At 44.3% G+C, this 25,315-nt stretch overlaps 1 protein-coding gene across 9 annotated transcripts in view; it reads right to left on the bottom strand.

The window, feature by feature from the left end:
• ARHGEF6 (Rac/Cdc42 guanine nucleotide exchange factor 6) overlaps positions 1 to 25,315 on the bottom strand; it is a 98,645-nt gene that overhangs the window by 34,980 nt on the left and 38,350 nt on the right. For all 9 annotated transcript variants that reach the window (XM_047715549.1, XM_047715548.1, XM_047715547.1 and 6 more), the window contains 3 exons: positions 18,351 to 18,421; positions 3,943 to 4,037; positions 1,401 to 1,496 (listed from right to left, as the gene is read on the bottom strand). In XM_047715549.1, coding sequence (XP_047571505.1) covers positions 1,401 to 1,496; positions 3,943 to 4,037; positions 18,351 to 18,421 — 262 coding nt within the window. The remainder of the gene's footprint in view (positions 1 to 1,400; positions 1,497 to 3,942; positions 4,038 to 18,350; positions 18,422 to 25,315) is intronic.

Here is a 25,315-nt window from a genome sequence, read left to right as displayed (position 1 = left end):
GAATGTAAAATAAGAAACAGGGGATAAAGGAGGCTTCCAGTCAAACCTGGCAACACGCAAACCTTTTGAATTTTTTTGCCAAAGTGAAGAGAGAAACTATATCATAACACTTTTGCCATGGAATGCAAGTTCCTGACCGCTACTTTATTATTATTATTTTTTTGATGGGGTATTGGACCACCACTCCAAACTCGAGCCACCAAACGTGGTGCCCATACACAGGGGCCGGATACTTACTTGAAAGGACCAGATAGTGTTTTTTAAAGACATTTGTTCAAACTGCAATATTCAAAATTTTAGCCAGGCACACACACACGCACACACACACAAAATACTCTTGGCTAATTTATATGAAGTTCAAGTACAGACAAAAGTAATCAAACCCCAAACTGACACACCACAAAGGAGTATTATGTAGTCTCGGTGGCTTGGGGGTTGCCAGGCAGGATGGCTTCATGACTTTAATCTTTTTGAGTTACAAGCCACCTGTTTTCATTTGTAGACAAATCAGAGAAGTGCAAGAAAGAAAAATTACTCAGCATTCCACCATTCAGAGATAGCTATTAGGATAATTCTGGCATATTCCTTGGTCTTCCTTCTACATGTTTCTCGATAAAATGGAAAACAAAGATTACAAATCTAGCTTGTAATCAGTTCTTCTCACGTAGTGACTTATCTTTCCACATCAACAAGCTGGATCCCTAACAGCATTTAGGATGGTTCCTCAGGCCTTAACCATCTTCCTTCCTGGATGACCGCCTGTGTCCCAGAAAGCTCGAGAAACAGGCAGTCACCCAGATTTCCCTGGAGACAATGAAAGTTGCCAACTTCTCTGAGATACAGTGCTTGGAAAACTCATCTTGCTACAGAACTATATGGCCTGATGATCACTGCAGTCCTCAACCACCAAGCTGACCACCAACATGTACTGTGGTTCTCATCAAGATATACTTCCCTTCCCCAACTTTTTGTGTATTTCAAGTGTTAACAAGCTACCAGGTGTGATTGAAAGAGAAAAAGCAGCTTATGCAACTGAATGAATCACCTGACTAACTTTCCCAAGTAATTGGCAATGTACAAAAGGAGACATCGAATCAATGTCACAGGCATCATCCCCGGTCGATGGAGACCTGATTTGTCTCTCATATTGACCAGGAGCAGTAAACCGATAATGATTTTTAAATAAAGTCAGAAATGGTTTACTGCTTGTAGAGCCCTGATATACAACCAGGGGTTTGGCTCTCCCTGGTGCCTTTTCTCCGTACTGGGACAGTTCATCAACGCTGTAACAAGTGAGTAGATTAAAAGTATCCCTATCTAAGACAGCAGCCAGCAGGAAAAGAAAACACGCCAAAGAAACGGTGTTGCTAGCCATCCTAAGGGCAATGGGCAATACTTACTTGGAACATTCTTCCAAGGCTTGACAGAGCGTCTGCTGAAACAAGCATATTTCCTCGAAGTTCCCCAATAAAGATGTAAACTCCACAGTACTCAGACTGAAAAAAAAAAAAATACACAGTGTCAGTGGATAGAACTTCAGGAGGATTCCCGTTACCCATCGCTAGTCTGGTGAGCTGATAACCCACTAAAAAATTGACCAATGGCACGAGGGAAGCAATCCCTACATTTTAACTTTTGCTTTTTAATTTACACCGGCTCTGTGGTCTTAAACAACATTTAAAAGCGTCTTTCCTTGATTTCCTTTTTCTACAATAAGAATAATGATCTAGAGCAAACAAGTGTTTATTAAAGACATTTAGGTGTTTTACAAGCGATGAGTGGACGAGTAACAAGTGTGTAATATCTAAGTACCTCAATAGGCAAAATCCATCACGGCTGGGGATAAATGTAAACAATTTGGAGTATTCTCTTCTAGAGGAACCGGGAGAATAATTGAAAGGTATTATATAGGCTCATAGACGGCACAGGGGAAAACCACAAAATCCAGTTTCTCCTGATTTAAAATGCTCATAAATCAACAAAAGGAAATCTTCATCAGAAGAAGTAGAGGAGAAGAAAATAGTACTGGTTTGTTTGTTTGTGAAAGGGAATGGAGTAAATAAAGGCCGGCTGATAAAACCATGGTTTTATGGAGAGCCCCTGTACGATGAATTTTCTCCATTCTTCCTCTCCCAAATGGTAGGTGATAACATACCGCCAACACCACTCACCCAGCACTTAACACCCCTACAGGCGTTTCCCAAATAACTCAGTTGAACCTGACGACAAGGTCATGAGGTAGGTGCTGTTGTCTCCCATCTTACCTGGAAGGAGGCCTGGACACAGAGGGTTTAAGCAAATCACCCAACATCACAAAGCCTGGGAAGGGTGAAGCCAGGATTTAAACCACAACATTCTAGCTCCAGAGTCCATGCTCTCACACACCTTTCCTGAAGATTTAAAAGGCCAGCGGCGGCCACGTCTTCTTTCTTCTTCATGTAATAATACAAGGGGAGTGTTTCCAAGAGAGTAATTTTTGCTGACAAAGCAAAGGAAGCCCCACGTGAACATTACCAGTAACCCCTCGAGCACCAGAAGTGCCCAGTTCCTCTGCCGTCGTGCCCTTCTGAACCACAAGCTGGGAAACCCCCAGCATGGGGGACAAAAGCGAAACCTTCAGCCGGCCGGCTTCCCTGACTTCCCTCTCTCATGGCCCCAAGAAGCTGACTGGCAGGCCGATGTGAACCTGATCGCAGAGGGGGCTTTCTTGGCCTGCCCAGGATCAGACGGTGAACAGTCTGGTTTGCTCCAGTCACTCTGGGGTCCGCCAGACAGCCTGGCGGAAAGTGACCCTGACTGCGTTCTGAATTTATACGGCATCAGGGGAGTTCTGAGTCAGGCTCCTTGCCTCTTTCATTTGAAATCTTATCATCTCTCCTCCCAGGGCCACCACCTGGGTTTCCTGTTTCTGCCTGTCACCTCCACAAAATGGAAGGCGCGTTTCAGTCGGTGGCAGGAGGTGTAGCAGGTGGCGGCTGGGTCGAGTCTGGCCACTGACTGGCTGTGTGGCGGGCATGGCCAGCGGTAAACCTCTCTGGACTTCACTTTTCTCATTTGTTCAATGGGGACTAGACCCAGTGATTCACTGAGGTTCCTTCCACTCAGCTCTACGAAGTATGATTCACAGGGTTCACTTCGCGTTTTGCATAATAACACCAAAAGAGACTTTGTTGTTGATCGCATTTTGACTCTTAGAAAACTCAGCAGGGGTCGGCGGGGCGGGGGGGGGGGGGGGGGGGGGGGGGGGGATCGCAAAATATGTTAAACTTATTTAAGCCTGAAGTCCAAGAGTAAACTCTTCCTGAGGGAAAAGGGGAGGCTTTTGTCCTCTAGTATGTGTACCCGTGGCACAATTTTCTATTCGCCTTCTAGATTATAATCCCTAGTAAAGTGTAATCAATTAAAACAAAAACGCAAACAAATGCCATTAGCCAATAGTTTTTAAACAGCTCTTATCATTCTCTTTGGCCTGGGGAAACGCGAGCTCGAGTTCTAAGTGGCCTTGCAAACATTCACAAAATGCCACACTCTTTCCACTCTCAGAACATAGGAAAGAGTTTCTGCCCCGGCACGCAAAGGTCAGGGGGAGCACATAACTTTCCAATTTACACGCTTTTCTGCATAAAAACACCAGCAGGTCCCTTTTGTGCAAGGTAAAACTGCACACATCGCTTTTAAAATGTACGAGATGACAATTGTGACAGACAGACATGCAGACGTGCTCGCTCATTCCTTCCACGGCCAGAGAAGACAGAAAGCCAAGCTCTCCAGCAGCAACCTCCTGTATAATTTCCGTTGCCTTGACCATGTTCTTGGCAACCTGTGATCTGTGGAAATTCTTCTAAAGGGCAAAATCAATTATTCAGTGACAGGAGAGCAATGACTCTAGCTGCTGACGTTATCTGGCTTTATTTAGCAAGGGGCTGAAAATGTAAATCTTACTTGTTATTGGACTGCAGGGGTCTTAAGTAAGTGACAAGCAGAGACTGAAGTTCTTTAGCATAATCCTTTTCAGTGTCCAAAATGTTCTGTAACACCTGTAGAGAAACAAAGGTCAAGGTCAAGATCTTGTATTCATCAGGAGAGCCAGAGGGAACATAGAGCTTTAGATGTTTCAAGCAAATTACTAGGCTAGCACCCCAGTAGGTAAGAAGCACAAAAGCTGAATGCAAACTAATAACAAACTTCATTCCAGCCAACGAATAATTGCACGACTACTGGTGATCTTGCATAATTCCTATGAATATAGTTTCTCACAGTTACTCATAACCGGAAGGACCTGTCCATTTACACAGCACTGCTGGGAATGCTTTCATGGGCTTTAAATCATTTATCCTCAGGGAAAGTTCTCAGCTAACAAAGGATCATATTCCCATTTTACGGATGAGACATTGAGACCAGCTACCTTAAGACATACAGATTCGATGTCAGGGTAATAACAGGTCCAATACCACAAAAGATTTTTCTTTATGTTTCGATAAGAGCTTTAGGGGACAGAACCCGAGGCCACAGTGAATCATTACATAGAGTTAGAACCGGTCTTTTAGGAAAGGTAAAAAGTGCCAGTATGAACAATTCAAGGAGAAGAGGAAGCTGAAGTGGGAGGAATTTAATTATTTTAAGATTTTATTTATTTGACAGAGATCACAAGTAGGCAGAGAGGCAGGCGGGGTGGGGGGAGGAAGCAGGCTCCCCGCTAAGCAGAGAGCCCGGATGTGGGGCTCAATCCCAGGACTCTCGGAACATGACCTGAACCGAAGGCAGAGGCTTTAACCCACTGAGCCACCCAGGCGCCCCAGTGGGAGGAATTTAATAGTGGAATAATGCCTACTGGTATTCTGAAAAATAACCAAATTAAATTCCTCTAGGCAAAACCACCAACGTACAGAACGTAACGTCCCTTGCCCCACCAGTCTGGGGGTCCTGCCCCATTCCCCAGCCTCTTCTGGAAGTAGCTACAACCTACATTTCAAGCTCCTAGAGCTCGCCAAGCTAACATTTCGGTGTATTTTCTCTCCTAGCTCCTCATTCATTCGGCAGAAATGTGCTGCAGGCCCACTCCATGCCCAATGGCATGTGGCCTGCGGGGAGTTTCCACTCTGTTTGCAGAGGGGGGTGTTAAATAGAGGACCACAGGACAGTGTGAAGCATTCTCGGCTGCGAGGAGCCCCTCAGGCAACCAGGGTTCCAGAAAGAGACTCACAGGACAATGCATGATGGTCCGCTTTTGGAAAGGTGACAAAGCGAGGACAAAGCGAGCAGAGGCCTCGGTCACTGTGGGCTTTGGGGGGAACCACCAGACTTGGGGGGGGGGTCGTCCAGGCTCTGCTACTGATGGACAGGTGGCCACAGATTTAAGGCTTCACTTGCCTCACCTCAGATTGTGACATTTCACCTACCTCAGGGACCATTGTGAAGAGGGACTGAGACACTGGACAGGTAGGTGTTGAGTGAGCAGGAAACAGGCCCACCAATGGAAAGGGTTAAAAAAAGTTTCTCCAGGGCGGCGCCGACACTTCGGACCAGACAACTCTTGGCTGTGAGGGCCGCCCTGTGCATTATGGGACATTGAGTAGTGTCCGTGGCCCACTACATGCCAGCTGCACCCCCCCACCACCGTAGGGCAACCAAACACGCGTCCAGACACTGCCGAACGCCACCTGAAGGACGGTATTGCCCCAGTTGAGAATCCCTGGTTTAGGCCACAGCGTGTCTTCAAAATCAAAGGCTTAAGTCATACCCCCTCCTCCCCAGCCACTCATGTCTCCTTTCAGTTCCTCTATTCCTCAGAAACTACTCTCAAAAGGTGAAAATATCAATAAATCCCGGGGCTTGCAGGCACTAATGCTCTCTAAAACTAGTGACAGAACAGAAATGATCCCCCCCACAGAAAACTGAAGCATCACAAAGGAAATAGGCCACTGTCTTGAGATGAACAAAAAAGAAAACACATTAAAAACTCATGGGGGACGCCTGGGTGGCTCAGTTGTTAAGAGTCTGCCTTCAGCTCAGGTCATGATCCCAGGGTCCTGGAATCGAGTCCCGCATTGGGCTCCCTGCTCAACAGGGAAGCCTGCTTCTCCCTCTCCCACTTCCCCTGCTTTTGTGCACTCTCTCTTTCTCTCTGACAAGTAAATAAATAAAGTCTTTAAAAATTTTTTAAAATTAAAAAAATTTAAAAACTCCTGGGATGCAGTTAAAGCAGACAAACATATAGCTGTAAATGTCCATATCGAAAAAGAAGAAAGAGGACTTCCAGTCTCTGGTCCAGCCTTTAAGCAGCGTGGCGGTCATTACTCCATCCTAACAGTAAGTCGATAGCTGAACTAACTGGAAAAAAAACACCCGCCTGAGTTCCCTTATATCTGTCAGGGAATTGAGGCCACGGGGGGGGGGGGGGGTGCGGGCAATGCTACCCCCACGAGTGGAGAGACAGGCAGGCAGATACAGAAAATCAAACCTTGCTGGAGCAGAAACCCACGAGCAGAGGCCTCCACGGAGATCAGGAGCCGGGCAGGAAAACCTGAGCTGTAACTGAATTACTGGGGGCACAGTGTGGACGAGTCTGAGAGTTCAAACTCCCAGGGGGCCCAGTCACAGGGCAGCACACCCACCTTTTGTCGTACCTCTGGCAGCTCTCCCAGGCTGTCACAATGAAGAGAGGAGGAAAATTTCCCTCCTGCTTCAGAAGCAGGAAAGGAAGCCATTTTGAAATACACCAGAGCATTCTGTTCCATTCTAACAAGGTCTGCCCTCAAGAGAGAAATTATTTTACCAGAGCCTAACCTATCAGGTTTTTACCAGGGCCTAACTTACCTAGGGGAAGGGAAATACCCTACCTCAGCTCCCTCTAGCCTTCCTGTCCCGCGTGAAGGAGGAAAACGACGTGAGAAGCAATGGTGAAGTTCACAATCGAGAGACATAAACTCACCAAAAGACGGAGACCTAATCGTTGGATTTCAGAATCCCTCCCCTGCCCCCACACCTCACCACCATATTACTAAAGGCCTCCTTACTGCAGCTCCTTTTACTCAGTATGTCATGTATGGCCTCCAACAAAAAGTTACAAGGCATACTAAAAGGCAAAAAACACGGTCGAAAGAGAGAGAAAACACTGGAACCACAGTCAAGTATGGCACAAATGCTGGAATTATCAGACTAGGATTTTAATAGGACTATGAGTGATATGCTAAGAGCTCTGATGAAAGTAGACAACATACAAGAACGGATGGGTATTGTAAGCAGAAAGACAGAAATACTTAGAATGAAAATGAAATGGTAGCAATCCAACACACTGTAACAGAAATGAACTTGTGGGTATATCGATAGAACATTTTGAAACTGAAAAGCAAGCAGAAAGAAAAGAATTTACAGAATACCTACGAACTGTGGGATAACACGTTTAAAGAGAGTATCAGAAGGAGAAAAAGGTTGGGGCGCCTGGGTGGCTCAGTGGATTAAAGCCTCTGCCTTTGGCTCAGGTCATGATCCCAGGGTCCCAGGATCAAGCCCCACATCGGGCTCTCTGCTCGGCAGGGAGCCTGCTTCCCCCTCTCTCTCTGCCTGCCTCTCTGCCTGCTTGTGATCTCTGTCAAATAAATAAATAAAATCGTCTTTAAAAAGCCACAATGTATTCAATTATGTATATATATATATATAGATAGATATCTATCTATATACACACACACACACACACACACACATACATATATATATAATTAAGATAAGTATATATATATATATATATATATATATATATATATATATATATATAAAAAAGCTATATAGGGACGCCTGGGTGGCTCAGTTGGTTGGGAGACTGCTTTTGCTCAGGTCATGATCCTAGAGTCCCAGGATCAAGTCCAGCATCAGGCTCCCTGCTGGGCGGAGAATCTGCTTCTCCCTCTGACCTTCCCCACCTCGCGCTCTGTCTCCCTCATTCTCTCTCTCAAATAAATAAAATCTTAAAAAAGCATATAGATAGATAGATATGCTTATAGATAGGCATATATATAATGCTTATGTATAAATGAAATGAATGACAGCAAGGATATGAGGGATGGGAGGGAGGAATTACAAGTACTCTGTTATTATAAGGTACTTATGCTACCTGTAAAGCAGTATAGTGCTCCCTTTGCACTAGTTCTAAATATACATTGCAAACTCTAGGTCAACCTCTCAAAGTAAAAAGAAAATTCTATAAAGATACAAAGCTACCAAAACTGACTCACAAAAGAAACAGAAAGTCTCAACAATATAACAAGACATTGAATAAGCATTCAAAACAATCCCCCTAAGTTAAAGCCCAGGATGAGAAGACCTTACTGGTTGATTCTACAAGTTGAAAGAATATGTATCAGTCCTTCACAAACTCTTAAAATCCTGGAAAAGAACAGAGTAGAGGGTACACTTCCCAATTCCAAAACATATCACAAAGCTACAGTAACCAGACAGTTTAGTACTGGTACAGGATAGATGTATCAGTAGAGTAGAATTGACAGTCTAGAAATGAACCCACAGTCAACTGATTTTTGACAAGTGTACCAAGACATTTCAAAAGGGAAAGAACTATCTTTTCAACAAATGGTGTGAGGACGACTGGGTGTCTACATGCAAAAGAATTTGTACTCCAACTCTATAACATATACAAAAATTAATTCAACATGGACTCAAGAGTTAAAACAACCGAACCCTTAGAAGACAACCAAAGAAGAAATCTTCACGACGATGGATTTGACACCAAGCAACAAAAGAAAAAACAAGCACAAGCAACAAGAGAAAAAATAAGTAAGCTGGAATTTATAAAAATTTAAAACTTTGTGTGTCAAAGGAGATTATCGAGAAAGTGAAAAGATAAGCCACAGATTGGGAGAAATACTTACAAGTCATATATCTGGCAAGGGTCTAGTGTCCAGAATATATAAAGAACTCTAAAAACTCAACAGTAAAAATAATTACTTGAAAGTTGGCTAAAAATTTGAACAGCCATAGAGTTTCACCATATGACCCAGCAGTTCAATTCCTAGAGAAATGAAAACATACGTCCACACAAAAACCTGCACATGAACCTTCACAGAGCATTATTAATAACCACCAAAAAGTGGATACAATCCAAAGGTCCACCAACTGATGAATGGATAGACATAACCTAGTACATCTATACAATAGAATCTTAGCCATAAAAAGAAAGTACTGGTACATTCTATAACATGAATAAACGATGAAAATAACATGCTAACTGAAAGAAACCAGACACAGAGGAAAAATTATGTATGATTCAGTTTACATGACATGTCCACAATTGGCAAAATCCATAGAAACAAAAAGTAGATTAGTGGCTATCAAGGCCTGGAGGAAGTGACTGCTAATGGGTACAGGGTTTCTTCTTTTTTAAAAATTTTATTTAAATTCAATTTAGTTAACATACATTGTACTATTAGCTTTAGAGACAGACTTTAGTGATTCATCAGTTGCCTATAACACCCAGGGCTCATTCCATCAAGTGTCCTCCTTAACACCCATCGCCCAGTTACCCCATCCCCCCCCACCTCCCTTCCAGCAACCCTATTTGTTTCCTAGAGTTAAGAGTCTCTTATGGTTTGTCTAATTTTGTCTTATTTTATTTTTCCTTCCCTTACCCTATGTTCACCTGTTTTGTTTCTTAAGTTCCACATATGAGTGAAATCATATGGTATTTGTCTTTCTCTCGCTGACTTATTTTGCTTAGTGTAATACACTCTAGTTCCATCAGAGTCATTGCAAATGGCAAGAGTTCATTCTTTTTGATGGCTGAGTAGTATTCCATTGGAGGTATGATATTTTTATTCTATATATGGGAATATATAGAATATTATACATAATATATATAACATTATGTATATATAATACATATGATATCACCTCTTCTTTGTCCATCCATCTGTTGATGGACATCTGAGCTCTTTCCATAGGTTGGCTATTGTGAACATTGCTGCTATGGGTACAGGGTTTCTTATTGAGGTGATCAGGTGATGAAAATATTTTAAATGCCTACTTGTGATCTCTGTCTGTCAAATAGATAAATAAAATCTTTTTAAAAAAGGGTGGGGGGCGCCTGGGTGGCTCAGTGGGTTAAAGCCTCTGCCTTCGGCTCAGGTCATGGTCTCTGGGTCCTGGGATTGAGCCCCACATCAGTCTCTCTGCTCGGAAGGGAGCCTGCTTCCTCCTCTCTCTGCCTGCCTCTCTGCCTACTTGTGACCTCTGTCTGCCAAATAAATAAATAAAATCTTTAAAAAATATATTGTAAAACCAGACTGTGGTGTTTGTCACAAAACTCTGTTAACTTAAGAAAAATCAGTGAATTGTACAGTTTAAAATAGTGAGTTATGTGGTATGTGAATTATATGTCAGTAAAACTATTTTTTAAAAAGGCAAAGCACACATTTCTCATCCATTAATAGAAACTTCTCAGGTTTTTTTCTTAAAGATTTTATTTATTTATTTGACAGAGATCACAAGTAGGCAGAGAGACAGGGGGAGAGAGAGGAAGGGAAGCAGGCTCCCTGCTGAGCAGGGAGTCTGATGCGGGGCTCGATCCCAGGACCCAGAGACCATGACCTGAGCCGAAGGCAGAGGCTTTAACCCACTGAGCCACTCAGGCTCCCCTCCTCAGGTTTTTGTCTTGGACTCCAAGTCCTCATCCAGGAGAGCAGCCTTCCAACCTTGAATCTGTCCATCACAGGGCTCCCTGCCCAGCTGGGCCGCTACTCACTGCCATGCCTCAGCTCATCACCTACATTCATGCTCAGCACTGATATTCATTCCATAGTCTAAGAAATTGGGAGAACCGCACCAGAATGCAGTAGTATTGCCTTTTATTAAGGAGGAGGTAAAACATATGCAGACTGCTTTATTAACAGCATTATTTGCCTATAGTATCTGTATTGAGGACGGGGAAAAGGATGGTGGCCTGCCTTCCTGCTCGTGTTCAGGAAGGAATGAAGTCATCTAATCATCTCCCTTTGTTCACATTTTTCTGAAAAGACCAAGTCTGGAAACCAGCCATCCCACAAACTCACCCTCCTTCTGAGCACTGTTGCCTCTAACTGTCACCCTACCCAAATTATAATGTCTGCTGGAAACAAGGAAAACAAAGTAAAAAAAAAATCAAACTAGACCCAGTCATTCACTGCCTCAAGGGAGTTTTTAAATTAGCAAAGTCAGACATTATTTACATCATACAATGTGATTTTTAAAACAAACAACACTGTTTTTTTTTTTAAAGATTTTATTTATTTATTTGTCAGAGAGAGAGAGAGAGCGAGCACAGGCAGACAGAGGCAGAGGGAGAAGCAGGCTCCCCACAGAACAAGGAGCCCGATGTGGGACTCGATCCCAGGACGCTGGGATCATGACCTGAGCCGAAGGCAGCTGCTTAACCAACTGAGCCACCCAGGCGTCCCCAAACAACACTGCTTTAATCCGACCTCCCTCTCACCACTGTAACAGCATTCTTATGTCCATTTCCTTTAAAATGCTATGAGCCGGGGCTCCTTTAAAAGTTATCGCTAAGGGGCGCCTGGGTGGCTCAGTGGGTTAAGCCTCTGCCTTCAGCTCAGGTCATGATCTCGGGGTCCTGGGATCGAGCCCCACATCGGGCTCTCTGCTCAGTGGGGAGCCTGCTTCCTCCTCTCTCTCTGCCTGCCTTTCTGCCTACTTGTGATCTCTGTCTGTCAAATAAATAAAATAAAAATCTTTAAAAAAAAAAAAGTGATCGGGGGCGCCTGGGTGGCTCAGTGGGTTAAAGCCTCTGCCTTCGGCTCAGGTCATGATCCCAGGTCCTGGGTTCGAGCCCCACATCGGGCTCTCTGCTCAGCAGGGAGCCTGCTTCCTCCTCTCTCTCTCTCTCTGCCTGCCTCTCTGCCTGCTTGTGATCTCTGTCTGTCAGATAAATAAATAAAAAAATAAAAAATTTAAAAAAAAAGTGATCACTAAGATTTTGCAAAGAAAAGAAAAAGAACTCGGTAAGATTTTGCAAGAAGGGTATGGACTGTCCTGCTGCAGCGGGTTGGTTTGCTAGGTGAGGCAGCACGCTTTGCAGGAGTCCCGTTCTTGTTGGACCCACTAGCCCGGGACCCACGTAGGCAAAGGTGAGTTAAGCACGCAGACACCTCCTGCTGCCTGGGAGTGAGTTCAGAGAGCTAAACCGGTTAACTCACACTGCAGTGAGTTTTGAAGATGGCTGAATGCTGACCTTACAGAACTAAACTGACTTGGGGCACTTGGGTGGCTCAGTGGGTTAAGCCTCTGCCTTCGGCTCAGGTCATGATCCCAGGGTCCTGGGATCGAGCCCCGCATCGGGCTCTCTGCTCAGCAGGGAGCCTGCTTCTTCCTCTCTCTCTCTCTGCCTGCCTCTCTGCCTACTTGTGATCTCTGTCTGTCAAATAAATAAATAAAATCTTTAGAACTAAACTGACAAAGGTGGTCAATGAATCCTTCATTAAGTAACGCAAAAAAAAAAATTTGAATTTGAACGGTAACATACTAAACAGCGCTGCCTTTGCTATGATTTGATTAGTAGAAATGCTCATCTGGGTGGATGCTTGGGATTCTTTCCCAAATTCATTTAGGCCTTTATTGCTCTCCTCAATCTCAAAGGACCAACTGATGAACTTCTGACACTGGTTCTTTATTTTGTAGGCCACAGGGCATCTCCTGTAGAAGTATAAAAAGGGAAGCAGACAGAGGAGGCTGTGTGTTCCCAAACAGAAGGCCTCAGTGGTGAGTCAGAAGGCAAGGGGTTTGGCAAGCCGACCAGCTTCCGAGCAGTACGGTTTGATCGAGATGAAATCCATTCAAACTTACTAAAATAGGCTGCACCCAGACACTGCCTTTGCCTCCCTGACTCTGTCTTCCCAAGGACAACTGAGTATCCTTTTGCTCCATGAACCTCTGACCAAATTCAGAGTAAGACAGACGGTGAGAAGCCATACACAGAGGTGGAGGCCTTTTGTACCTCTATCCCAGGCTATTGATTTTCCAGTAAAATATATTTCCCACGCTTCCTGGAAAGACTTGAGAGTGAGTTCATTTTTATAACTCCTTCTTCCAAAAGGAAAGAGTCATCAAGTATGAAGGAATTCTTTTAAGAGGCGAAAATCCACAAACAAAGGCTGAAAACAGAGAAGTGTCCCACGATCAAGGGGGACTCTAGTGGCCTCAGGAAACCTTAAATCGAAGCCAAGGCATCATATTACAGGAATTCCCAGATAACTACGATGCCTGTGAAAATGAGGTCATGTTGACAAAGCCCTGTGGGACGGAAGAAGGCGCCATCTTACATGCCACTAGCGCCTCCTCGCTCACACTGGAGTGGTGTGGCTGGTTTCACACCTCCAGGTCCTGGGCTTCCCGGAACCAAGCAGCACTAGCTCCCTCTCAGCAGACTCAGCAAATCCTGTCACCACCTCTACCTCTGGCCTTCAGATGGACGATGAACAGCTGACCCTCGAGCCACACAGGTCGGAAGCTCGCAGGTCCACTTAGATGCGAATTCTTTTCAATAAATACAGTACAGTACTGTAAAGGTATTTTTTCTTCCTCATTATGATTTTCTTAATAACATTTCCTTTTCTCTAAGGGCGCCTGGGTGGCTCAGTTGTTAAGCGTCTACCATTGGCTCAGGTCATGATCCCAGGGTCCTGGGATCGAGCCCCGCATCGGGCTCCCTGTTCAGTGGGAAGCCTGGTTCTCTCTCTCCCATTCCCCCTGCCTGTGTTCCCTCTCTCGCTGTCTTTCTCTGTGAAACAAATAAATAAAATCTTAAAAAAAAAAAAAACACTTCCTTTTCTCTAGCTTACTGTACTGTGAGAGCATCGCATATAACACACGTGACATACAAAATAGGTGGTTATCAGCTGTTCGTGTTCTCGGCGAGGCTTCTGGTGACCAGCAGGCTATCAATTAAGTTCTTGGGGAGTCGAAAGCTATACATGGGTTTTCAATGGTGCGCCAGCGAAAGGGGGTCAGCGCCCCTAAGCCCTGAGTTGTTCAAGGCTCAACTGTGTACGGATGAGTAAGGCAGGAAAGGGGGTAGGTGAAAAAGTACACGGGATATGGGGGACACTCCACACCACCAGTGAACCCTAATGTGAACTATGGACATTAAAGAATAACAATTCTTCAGTTGTCGCCAATCCCTCCTCTGGTGGGAGATGCCAATAGTAGGCAAAACTGTGCATGAGTGTGGCTGGGGCAGGGGCTGGGGAGGACGGTACATGAGAAATCCCTGTACCTTCCACTCAATTTTGCTGTGAACCCCAAACTTCTCTATAAAATAAAGCCTTAAAAAAGTGGGGGCAGGTGGGTAAGCACTAGAGAAAGGGAGAGAAAATTCAGGGTGGGGACAAGTGGGCAGACAGATGAGTAAGAGAGAGAATGGAGTAAGCAACAGGTGCGTGGGGAGAGCAGAAACTGCAGGAGGTTTCGTGGGATTTTTCTGCGCTCTAACATGCCACCCACTTCCCATCTTTCCTACCGGATGCAGGTTCTTTAAGACACACCCTTCAGGCATCTGGCACAAGTTACAATGCAGTGGAAGAAAGTCAGGGGAAAAAAAATGCGGGCCATCGCTGCTGCGGTGGACTGCAGGTGTGCACACTCTCGCCCGGGGGGCTGCCCAGATGGTGCCCCCACCACCCTGCCCGAACCCCCTTCCAGCTCCTTTCTGCTTATCTAAGTCTTAGCGCGTTGGAAGCCCATCTTCCACTGAACCCTTTCCCTTTACTCGTTCTCCAAATGGCAGCTTAGTGAGCTTCAGACTCACCTGGGGTGGGGGGGGTGAGGAAGGGGCTGAAGGTGTTGTTTAAAATGCAGTTTCCTGTGATCTGGGGCCAGAGATTCTGAGGTATAGCAAGTCAGGTGTGGGGCCCAGACAGCTGCACAAGCTTCCCGGGGGACTTCGGAGGCCAGGATCCCTCAACCACATTTTGAGAAAGCCATCTTAGGACAGTTCGTAACTTTCATCGTTCTCTGCCAAGTGGCTTACACTATCACGTCTGTCCTGCCTTCCCAGCGGGGCCGTGGCTGCCAAGACCTAGGGGTTGTGTATAAAATTAAGCCTGATAATGAAGCCACTTAGACTCCTTTTTCTGGTCTCTATTTTTTCAGTTTTACTGAGGTACAACTGACGAATAAAAAGTATATATATTGGAGGTTGATAACAGTTGATAACGGAGCTAATGAGCATCCCTCCCAGGGCACCTGGGTGGCTCAGTGGGTTGAAGCCTCTGCCTTTGGCTCGGGTCATGATCCCAGGATCCTGGGATTGAGCCCCGCATCGGGCTCTCTGCTCAGCAGGGAGCCTGCTTCCTCCTCTCTCTCTCTGCCTGCTTCTCTGCCTACTTGTGATCTCTGTCAAATAAATAAATAAAATCTTTAAAAAAAATGAGCATCCCTCCCCACACACTGTTGCCATTTTCCTTTCTCGTTGCTTTATTTTTAAATACTTCCTGGCACATAACCTTAAGTTATGATGGGCAACGAAAGCTAAGGAGCACGATAAGATTATCAGAAACACAATGAATAGAAAAATGATACTGTTTTGCAATGGTGAAAAAAGTTCAACAAATGGCAGTGTATCTTGAGCACGTGGAAGGAACCAAGGTCAGGGGCAGCACGAGCTCAATACCCATTCAGAGCAGCAGGCCAGGAGTGGCCCAGCCGCAGTCGGACACACTGATGTGCCACCAGACTGCATCAAGGACTGAATGGGGCAGAAATCAACAGACGATCCCATGGAAACTTGAAAAGGGGGAGATAATATCCACAGACTTGCCAATTCAAGAAGTCTTTATCCTGCCCAAGTTCATAGGATGTATGGTTAATTTAATTTTATTTTTTTAAGATTTTTTAAATTTATTCATTTGAGAGAGAGAGAGAGAGAGAGCGTGCATGAGCAGGAGGGGGAGAGGCAGAGGGAGAAGAAGACCCCTCGTTGAGCCAGGCATCCGACATGGGGCTCGATCCCAGGACCCAGAGATCACAATCTGAGCCAAAGGCAGATGCTTAACCATAGGAGCTACCCACGTGCCCCGTAATGGTTAATTTTACATGTCACTTCACTGGATCACAAGGTACCCAACTTAAACATTATTTCTGGGTATGTCTGTGAGTGCATTTCCAGAAAAGATGAGCCTTCGAACTGGGAGAGGCAGTAAAACAGACGGCCCACCTCAGTGCGGCTGGGCATCATCCAATCTGCTGAGAGCGTGAATAGAACCAAAAGGCAGAGGAGGGGAGAATCGTTTTCTCTGCCTGACTTCTTGAGCTGAAACATCAGTCTTCTCCTACCCTTGGACTAGAACTTACACCATTATTGGCTCTCCTGGTTCTCAGGCCTTTGGACAATTTAACTTCTAGGAATCCACTCTATACATCTTGATATAGTTTGCCAAAGTCCTATGTATACAATGCTCGCTTCAGAATTGTTTCTATAGCAGTAAGGACCTAGAAGTGATGCACGTGAACTCCAACAGGAGGTGGGAGATACAGACTGCAGGACATCCAGAATTTGTACATAAGATTTACAGAAGGCCCTTTCGAATCAGAGAGGCAAGGGGCACCTGGGAGGCTCAGTCAGTTAAGCTGAATTAGTGTTCCCATATTCTTTGGGTAAATACCTAGTAGTGTGGCTGTTGAGTCATAAGGTAGTTCTATTTTTAACTTTTTGAGACACACACACACGCACACGTGCACGCACACACACAAGAGGAATATTAATCAGCCACAAAAAAGAAGGAATCTTGTCATTCACAATATGGATGGCACTAGAGAGTATTATGTTAGGTGACATAGAGAAAGGTAGATACCATACAATTCACTAAATTGTACATCTGAAACTAATAATACACTGTACGTTCACTAACTGGAATTTAAATAAAAAACTTGAAATATTAAATTGGTAGACTCAGCAGAGGCAGAGACAGCTCCAAAGCAGGGAGAAGCAGCTATGGTAATATTTTCATCTACCATATTTGACAGCATTCTTTCTTTAAAAATTAAATCATTGGGGCGGCGGGAGCTGGGGGCGGAGCTCGCAGGGCGCCTGGGTGGTTCAGGTGGTTAAGCTTCTGATTCTTGATTTCAGCTCAGGTCATGACTGCAGGGTCATGGGATGGAGCCCGCCACTGGGCTCTGTGCTCAATGGGGACTCTGCTTGTGATTCTCTCTCTGTCCCACACCCTCTGCCCCTCCCCTCTGGCTCATGCTCTCTCTCTCTTTTTCTCTCTCTCAAATAAATAAATAAAATCTTCAAAAAAAAATAAATCACTGGAGGTCACCTGGAAACTAAAAGAAATGGTCACAGAGGAAGGGAGAAGGGAGCCCGGCTCTGTTGGGTAATATAGTTTAACCTCAGAAATGTAAGAAGAAAAACAGTGATAAAACTGTCACCTACAATTATTGTCCATGTCACCTATGAAGCAAGCTCCTTCCTGGGTTTTCACACCAACTACTGCTCATGTCATCATTGTGGAGCAAACTCACTAAAGAGCGGTATTCTGTCTTTTGAAAACATATAGAGATGTTTAAAAACTATCCATGAGCAAAAGGAAAGGAGGATGCCATCCCAACGCACATCCAACACTGGGTGAAAAGTGACACTATTTCAGCCGAGCTGGCAGACGATGACAAAGCTACCAGACAGGAAAACTTAGAGGTTAGGATGGCTCGACCTTTTCATTAGTGATTAGGCCAAGTCTGGAAAGGAGACATGAAGGAAAGCAGAGAGATTAAGGAGAATAACGTGATTTTTTTTTTTTCAAATGGGAACTTATTTTGAATCCTGCCCAGGCCCTATTTATAGCTAATAGATTTTGACATATCTGTGTTCAAGCCAGAGCCATGCCATTCCTCCCTCTGTGCCAAAGGGCAGTCTTCCCTTCAGGCTGTCCTCGAACACAAGGTTGATACATTTCCGAGGACATCATAACACATTGATTGATTCTAAAATAAAATCACAGTATGTAACCACTTAAAATTTACTGCTTAGAGGAACTTGGGAATTCACCTTCTAAGTATCTGGTAAGGCTACATCTACCTTCCGAATTTCCCTGTAACGCCCCCATGTGAACCGATTTCTCTTTTGGCACTGTTTAATGGACCTTGCTCTCCATCTTTGCACTACCTTTGAATCTTACAGTACAGTGAAGGCAAAACTTCTAGCCATCTGTCTGAGGCCTATAAGCAGACATCAGACCCTTGCAATAGCTTACCCAGTCTCCCATGTCACCTCAACACATCAGTGGCTCAGCCAGTGAAAAGATTCCATAGAGACAGGCAAGAAACTCTTTGGTTATGATCTGAACACTCACCACAGTATAATAGTTCTTGGTAAGTGGAGTAGTTTCAAATCCTTTGACAGCCTTGGGGGACAGAGGTCTCTCTGCAAAAAAAGACATTTAAATTATGTTAATAACATAGAAGGCTTAAGAGGAACACTTTTACAATGTCGGTCAACTAGCCTACTATAAATATTGTCGAATGGAAGGATAAGTGGAAATGTACGTTCCTCGACAAGTAAAACTCTAACTTGACTAAACTCTAGATGGTCCAAGTTAGACCTTGTCTAGGCCCCCTCAATCCCTGAGTTGACTCCAGGAAACAACTGAGGGTTGCTGGAGGGGAGGTGGGTAATGGGTGATGGACATTGGGGAGGGCACGTGGTGTGATGAGCACTGGGTGGTATATGCAACTGATGAATCATCGATTATATCAAATACTAATGATAGCTAATGGAATTTATATCAAAAAAAAACAAAACAACCAAGCCTAGCTAATGAGTGGCAGGGCCAGGGCAAGAATTTCTCTCCACTTGGCCATGTTTATTTACTGGAGTCTGTCTCTCCACTCAACTTACTCAAAACAGATAAGCAAAGCCAACGCTAACCAAATATACATATTTACAACTTGTAAGTTATTTTTTTTAAAGATTTTTATTTATTTGAGAGAGAGAGATCACAAGTAGGCAGAGAGGCAGGCAGAGAGAGAGGGGGGAATCAGGCTCCCTGCTGAGCAGAGAGCCCCATGTGGGGCTCGATCCCAGGACCCCGAGACTATAACCTGAACCGAAGGCAGAGGCTTAACCCACTGAGCCACCCAGGAGCCCCTACAACTTGTAAGTTATTATACGAGTATAATATAATACAGAGAATAGCAACCATCCTTTGTTGGGGCTCTCTACTGTGCCAAAAATATAATAATCAGAATCTCTAACACACTGAAAACTAGCAGGAAATTCTTGATTCTTTGATGTATCATTTTAATATCATGACACTCAGTGATAAAATGCTTTCTTTTACGAAGTTACTCTTACCTTTCAAACTCATGACTAAGAGACATCTTAATACATTCTTCCTTTAAAAAAAACACTTAAGATAAATACAAGACCTATCCTATCCTATCCTCATTTTCTCCTTTGCTCACTTTGTTGTATGTTCCATTTCTATCTTCCTGTATTATATGACGCTTTAAACTTGTTCTGAAGCATGGCAGAGTATATTTAAATAACCAAACAATAAGATATCATCATGCTTGATTTTCCTTTTTGAAAAATGCTTTCTAGTTTTAAATCTATTACAGTCCCACCCTAAAAAATGCAAATTTTAGAAAAGAAAATAAAAACCAATGATTAGCCCATCACTCAGAGCTAACCATCATTAGAGTGATATTATAAAATATGCCTCCTACTCTTTTTGTATATGTATCTGTGAACACACACACACACACACACACACCCAGGAATCTTTCTTATTTTACTTACAGTTTTGTAATTCTCCTAACAACCTTTTTTTTTTAATTTTTTTTATGCGATCTCTGTTCCCAAGGTGGGTCTTGAAGTCAAGATCCCAAGATTAAGAGTTGCACATTCTACCAAATGAGCCAGCCAAGTGCTCCTCTGTAATTCGCCTAGCACAATGTTATTTCATGAATATTTTCTCATCTATCCTTGGCTTTTAATTATTATTATATTAAAAATATCCTTTATGTGATATAATGAACACTGGGTATTATATAAGATGACCTCTACCTCTGAAACCAATGATACGTTCTATGTTAATTAACTGAATACTCATTTTTAAAAATATCCTTGGGCGCCTGGGTGGCTCAGTCGTTAAGTGTCTGTCTTTAGCTCAGGTCATGGTCCCAGGGTCCTGGGATCAAGGCCCACTCAGGCTCCCTGCTCAGCAGGAAGCCTGCTTCTCCCTCTCCCACTCTCCCTGCTTGTGTTCCCTCTCTCTCTGCGTCTCTCTGTGCCAAATAAATAAATAAAATCTTTTTAAAAATCCTTTATATTTATTTGGTACTTAGTAGCTTTTAAGACATTTTATTTGATTCTCACAATAGCCCTGTCAGGCAGAGAGGATCTCATTTTGCAGAAGAGGTCACTGAGGTCAGGGAGATGAAGTCAGTTGCCCAAGGGCACATATCTTGGAATGGCAGAGCCAAGACTGAAGCCCAGGTATGTGCTTGAAGAACAGCCTGCACTCCTGACCCATATGATGTCCAGACAGAAAGCTATTGAAGGCTTCGGTTGATGGCACTGGCAGTGATTCCTATGGGACTTCAGAGCGACCATGAGTTTGAGCTGGGATGGTCAGGGAAGACTTTGCTAGGCAGGGAGCACTTTTTTAAAAGATTTTATTTATTTATCTGAGAGAGACAGAGCAAGTGAGAGAAAGAACACATGTGGGGGGAGGGAGAGAGGGAAAGTAAGAAGCAGACTCCCCGCTGAGTAGGGAGCCTGATGCAGGGCTTGATTCCAGAACACTGGGATCATGACCTGAGCCAAAGACAGATGCTTAACTGACTGAGCCACCCAGGCACCTTATGGGGGCACTTGATCTAGTCCTGGAGGGTGGTGAGAATTCAAACCAGGAGAGAAAATAGTAGAAGAGTTTTCCAGGCAGGGAAGATTCCAGAAGCACAGCTATAGAAACAGCAATGCTCAAGGAAGGACTGTTCCTGTGACAGTGAATCGTCCAGCTGGGCCATGCTGGGTAGAGTGAAAATAAGACCAAAAGGCAGCAATCTGGGCCAATTTTGTCACTTCCAAGTGATGACAAGTGGGGCATAGCCAGTTTCTGGGAGTTTTACGCTATTTCAAGATCTCAGATCTACCTGGTGGCTTCACGGGGCCTAACTGGGCAAAGCAGAGCAACGCGGAGGCACCATGCCTATATCTGAGACTGTCAGGGGCTGAGCCAGGACTTGAACCAGACACTGCACTTCCAGTCCACCATGGTGCTGTACTCTTAGACATACTCAAAAGTGACCATTACCAGGTTCTTTTGGGTTTTTTATCAAGCAAGTTTTCTCTAGTGTAGCGATAATGGTTCTACTTAGAACGCACAGAAACTTTGTGCGATGATGTAAGCCAGTCTTGATAAAAATGAGACCTTTTGGAGATACCAGCAAGATGTGGTCACCTTCCAAAAGCCAGGCTGAAAAGGAAGGTAAACAGTAATGGAGAGCCTGCCAAGAAACAGAAGAGGGAAGGAAGGGCCACGGGAATGGGTGATGGCAGTTGAAACAAAATGTTAACTATCTCAAGTAGAATGGAGAGACATGAATCGAAAGGAAGGAAGTGGCCGGTCTGGAGATTCCTGGGTGGCCGAACTTGATGTGAAGACATTGCTGGTGCTTTGGTAAGATCAGTAAAATTGTCTAACCTCTAGCAAGACTGACAGAGGGGAAAAAAAAAGAGAGAGAAGACATGAATTACCAATATCAGGAGTCAAACAGGATATCACTACAGCCCCTGGAGATATCAAAAAGATGATAAAGCCATACTCCGAGCAACTCTACACATAGACATTCGATAATTAGATGTGAAATGGACCGACTCTTCAGAAAACAAGAACTATCACGACTTACCCAATAGGAAGTGGACCATTTGAGGAGCCTTGTAACTATTAGGGAAATTGAATTTCTAAATTTAAAACTCACGAAAAAGAACTCTCCAGGCCTATATGGTTTCACCGGAGAATGCTACCAAATGTTTCTGGAAGAGGCAATACCAATTCTTCATGATGTCTTAGAGAAAATGAGAGGAGTGATAACCTTCCAACTCATTTTATAAAGTCACTCTCACACTGATCCTGAAGCCAGACAGAGAGTCTAAAAAAAGAAAACTGCAGACCAATGGCCCTCATGAATATAGATGTAGAAACCCTTAACAAAATGTTAGCAAATAAAATTCAGCAATATTTTTAAAGCACTGTAGACCACGGAACTCATCCCATGGATGCAAGGTTGGCTATATATTCAAAAATCAATCAACGTGACCCACAATATCAATACTCTAAAAAGAAACATCCCATGGTAATAATATCAATCAATGTGGAAAAAGCACTTGACAGAACTCAACACTCACTCAAGGGGAACAAAACTCCCACGTCCCCGAGTCCCCCAAAACAGGAATGAAGTGGAACACCTTCAAGTCAATAAAGAACATCTACCCCAAACCCATTGCTAGCGTTTAAGAGAAATGGCGCAAGACGGAAGGCCGAGCATTCGCCACTAAGGTCAGGAACAAGGCAAGGTGGTCTCTCTCACCGCTCTTCCTCAATCCAATCCCGTCACTGATACCACTCAGCGTAGAGAAGAATTCAAATGGGTTATCCGGCATATGAGAACTCGAACAGCAGCAAATCACACAGACAGAGCCCTAAGAAACCCTCCTAATCCTGATATAAAGATCCCTTTCCAACTAACCTCGGGTTCCTTCCCCTCCCTTGCTGGTGCACCCAATCCTACTGCCTGTGGTGGACACTGGACAAAAAGACATCTAGTGACAACTAGTTTCTCTGGATACAAAACATCCATGGGACATACCCAGGGGACTACAACAGGAAATCTAAATATAAAGCTCAATCCTAGTTTTGGTTTATAATCAGTAGGAAGAGCCATTTCTTAATCTGCCTTAATACAAATTTAATTAGAATGCTACCTAATCTCCACATTTGATATCTATATTTACCTGGTAATAAGTAGTTTTAGAAGAAGGATTTAATGACCCTTTCACTGAACCAGTGGCAGAAGACAGAATTTGCCTAAAATATCTGTTCTGATCATACTTGCTTCAATGCTTCCTTGGCATGGAAACTGCCAGGAAAATTTTAACGCCAAGTTAACAGAAAGAACCCTTAGCTCTTCCCTAAGTAACAAAAACAAAAATGAAAAAGAGAGAAAAGTCACCATGTTCCTGATGCATTGGCAGAAATTTCTCTAAGGTATAAATAACATGTTACTTTATAGGTCACGGCTGATTTTTTTTTAAAGAATTTATTTATTTATTTGACAGAGAGAGATCACAAGTAGGCAGAGAGGCAGGCAGAGAGAGGAGGAAGCAGGCTCCCTGCCAAGCAGAGACCCTGATGCGGGACTCGATCCCAGGACCCTGAGATCATGACCTGAGCTGAAGGCAGAGGTTTAACCCACTGAGCCACCTAGGCGCCCTCACCGCTGATTTTTAAGTAAAGGACTGAAAATTGTATCAGTGGCTAACTTTCTTATTTATAACGTATCTGACCCACACAGAGGAGCAAAGGCCCTTAAGAAAGCTTCTGTAGCTTATATCATGACTAATTTATTCATACATGTATTTTTCATGAAACAAAATCTTTCAGAAAAAATACTTTTGTTCACATTAGGGTTTATTCTTCTCATGTAACAAGAAATCGAGAGGTACGCAAGCAGGACTGGGAACGACGGCTTCATAACGTCACCACCGTCCAGGTTCCACCATCCTTGGTGGGAGGCTTTTACCCTCATGGTCACAAAAACCTACGCTACCTTCAGCCTCAAGCTCACGTTGAAAGGAGTTACACATGTGCGTGCGTGACATACTCAAATATGCCATTTCTGAACTTTCTACAGTAGGAGATTGGTGGCTCCACGAGACTTCTGAAACCAGCCTGGTCCTGAACAGAGGGAAGAAGCTGCCCCCAGGGCTTTGGCCATAATTACCTCCTAGACAAAAGCTACAGCGGGATCTAAAACTTAAAATGCCACTCCCCGAGGGCATTTACCAGAGCACAAAGTGCTCTTGTCAGGCGACAGGCTCAAGGGAAGGAAACTGTGCACAGCACTCCCACAGCCCAGCAATCTGCAGGGCCAGTGTTTGCCCAGAGCTAGGGTTGGTTGCTTTTGTTTTTAAGACAACACAAAGGAATGGGCAAAGTCGGCCTAAATGAGCGGGAGGTACCCAAGGCTACCATGAATGAGTCGGTCACAATTACAGTTGATTTGAGTGACCTCAGTGTTACACGTCTGACCCAATCGTAAGTAGACAGAGATCACGGGAGTCCTTTAGTTCCATGCCTGATTCAGCTTCATCGATGACCTGCAAGGTTGTGCGGCCGCCAGGTTTAAAACTCGAAATGGACAGTTTTGTTTCTAGGAGAGATGCATTTCATCTATGAATCATTTTTTTTAAAAACTCCTTAAAGACAAACCTCCTTTCCTCAGCTTATACATCAGTATGAGCTTCGTGGAAAGAAATGAAAAAATTGACTGGTATTTTCCAGACCAAGCACGAAACAGCACGGCATCGAACTTGTGTGGCCTTTGTCCCGTCCCCACCAATCACTGTGACTTGGCTTGTCCTCTCCTTTCATCTGCGCCTACCCGTAGCCTTCATGTCTTTGAGCGCTCAGCTCAAAGCCCGCCTCCTCCGTGAAGCCTCTTCGGATCTCGCCACGCACAGCGCACTCCCGGTCCACTGACGATCTGCTCCGGAGTTTCCACCTCATCATCACTTTTTGTCGGTTTCAACTCTAGCCTTTCGCTCTCCCCCGGACCCTACATCTGTAAGGACAACTACCTGCTGGAAATCATCCAAACTACGACTCTCTGGCACCTCCACTCCCCATGTCCAAAGCAAGTCTTCCTCTTCGCTGCTGACCACCCACCCAACACACACACACACACCCTCCTCATCCTCTCCTCTCTATTAATGGAGTTCAGCACAAGTCAACCATCTCCTGACAAAGATGGGTAAGACCCCATTGCCCGGCACGTCCTGTGAGTCAGGCACCCCCTCTTCAGCTCCACTCTCCACAGTGCCCTGCATTTAACGCTATCACCGAGCTTATCCTACTACATTCAAGGAGATCTCACCCCCCTACACTAGGGAGCCTGCTTCTCCCCCTCTCTCTTTGCCTGCCTCTCTGCCTACTTGTGATCTCTCTGTCTGTCTGTCAAATAAATAAATAAATAAATAAATAGGGGCGCCTGGGTGGCTCAGTGGGTTAAGCCTCTGCCTTCGGCTCAGGTC

Source organism: Lutra lutra, chromosome X (assembly GCF_902655055.1).
Source record: "Lutra lutra chromosome X, mLutLut1.2, whole genome shotgun sequence".
Taxonomy (NCBI): domain Eukaryota; kingdom Metazoa; phylum Chordata; class Mammalia; order Carnivora; family Mustelidae; genus Lutra; species Lutra lutra.
This window is presented reverse-complemented; position numbering and strand designations above follow the sequence as displayed.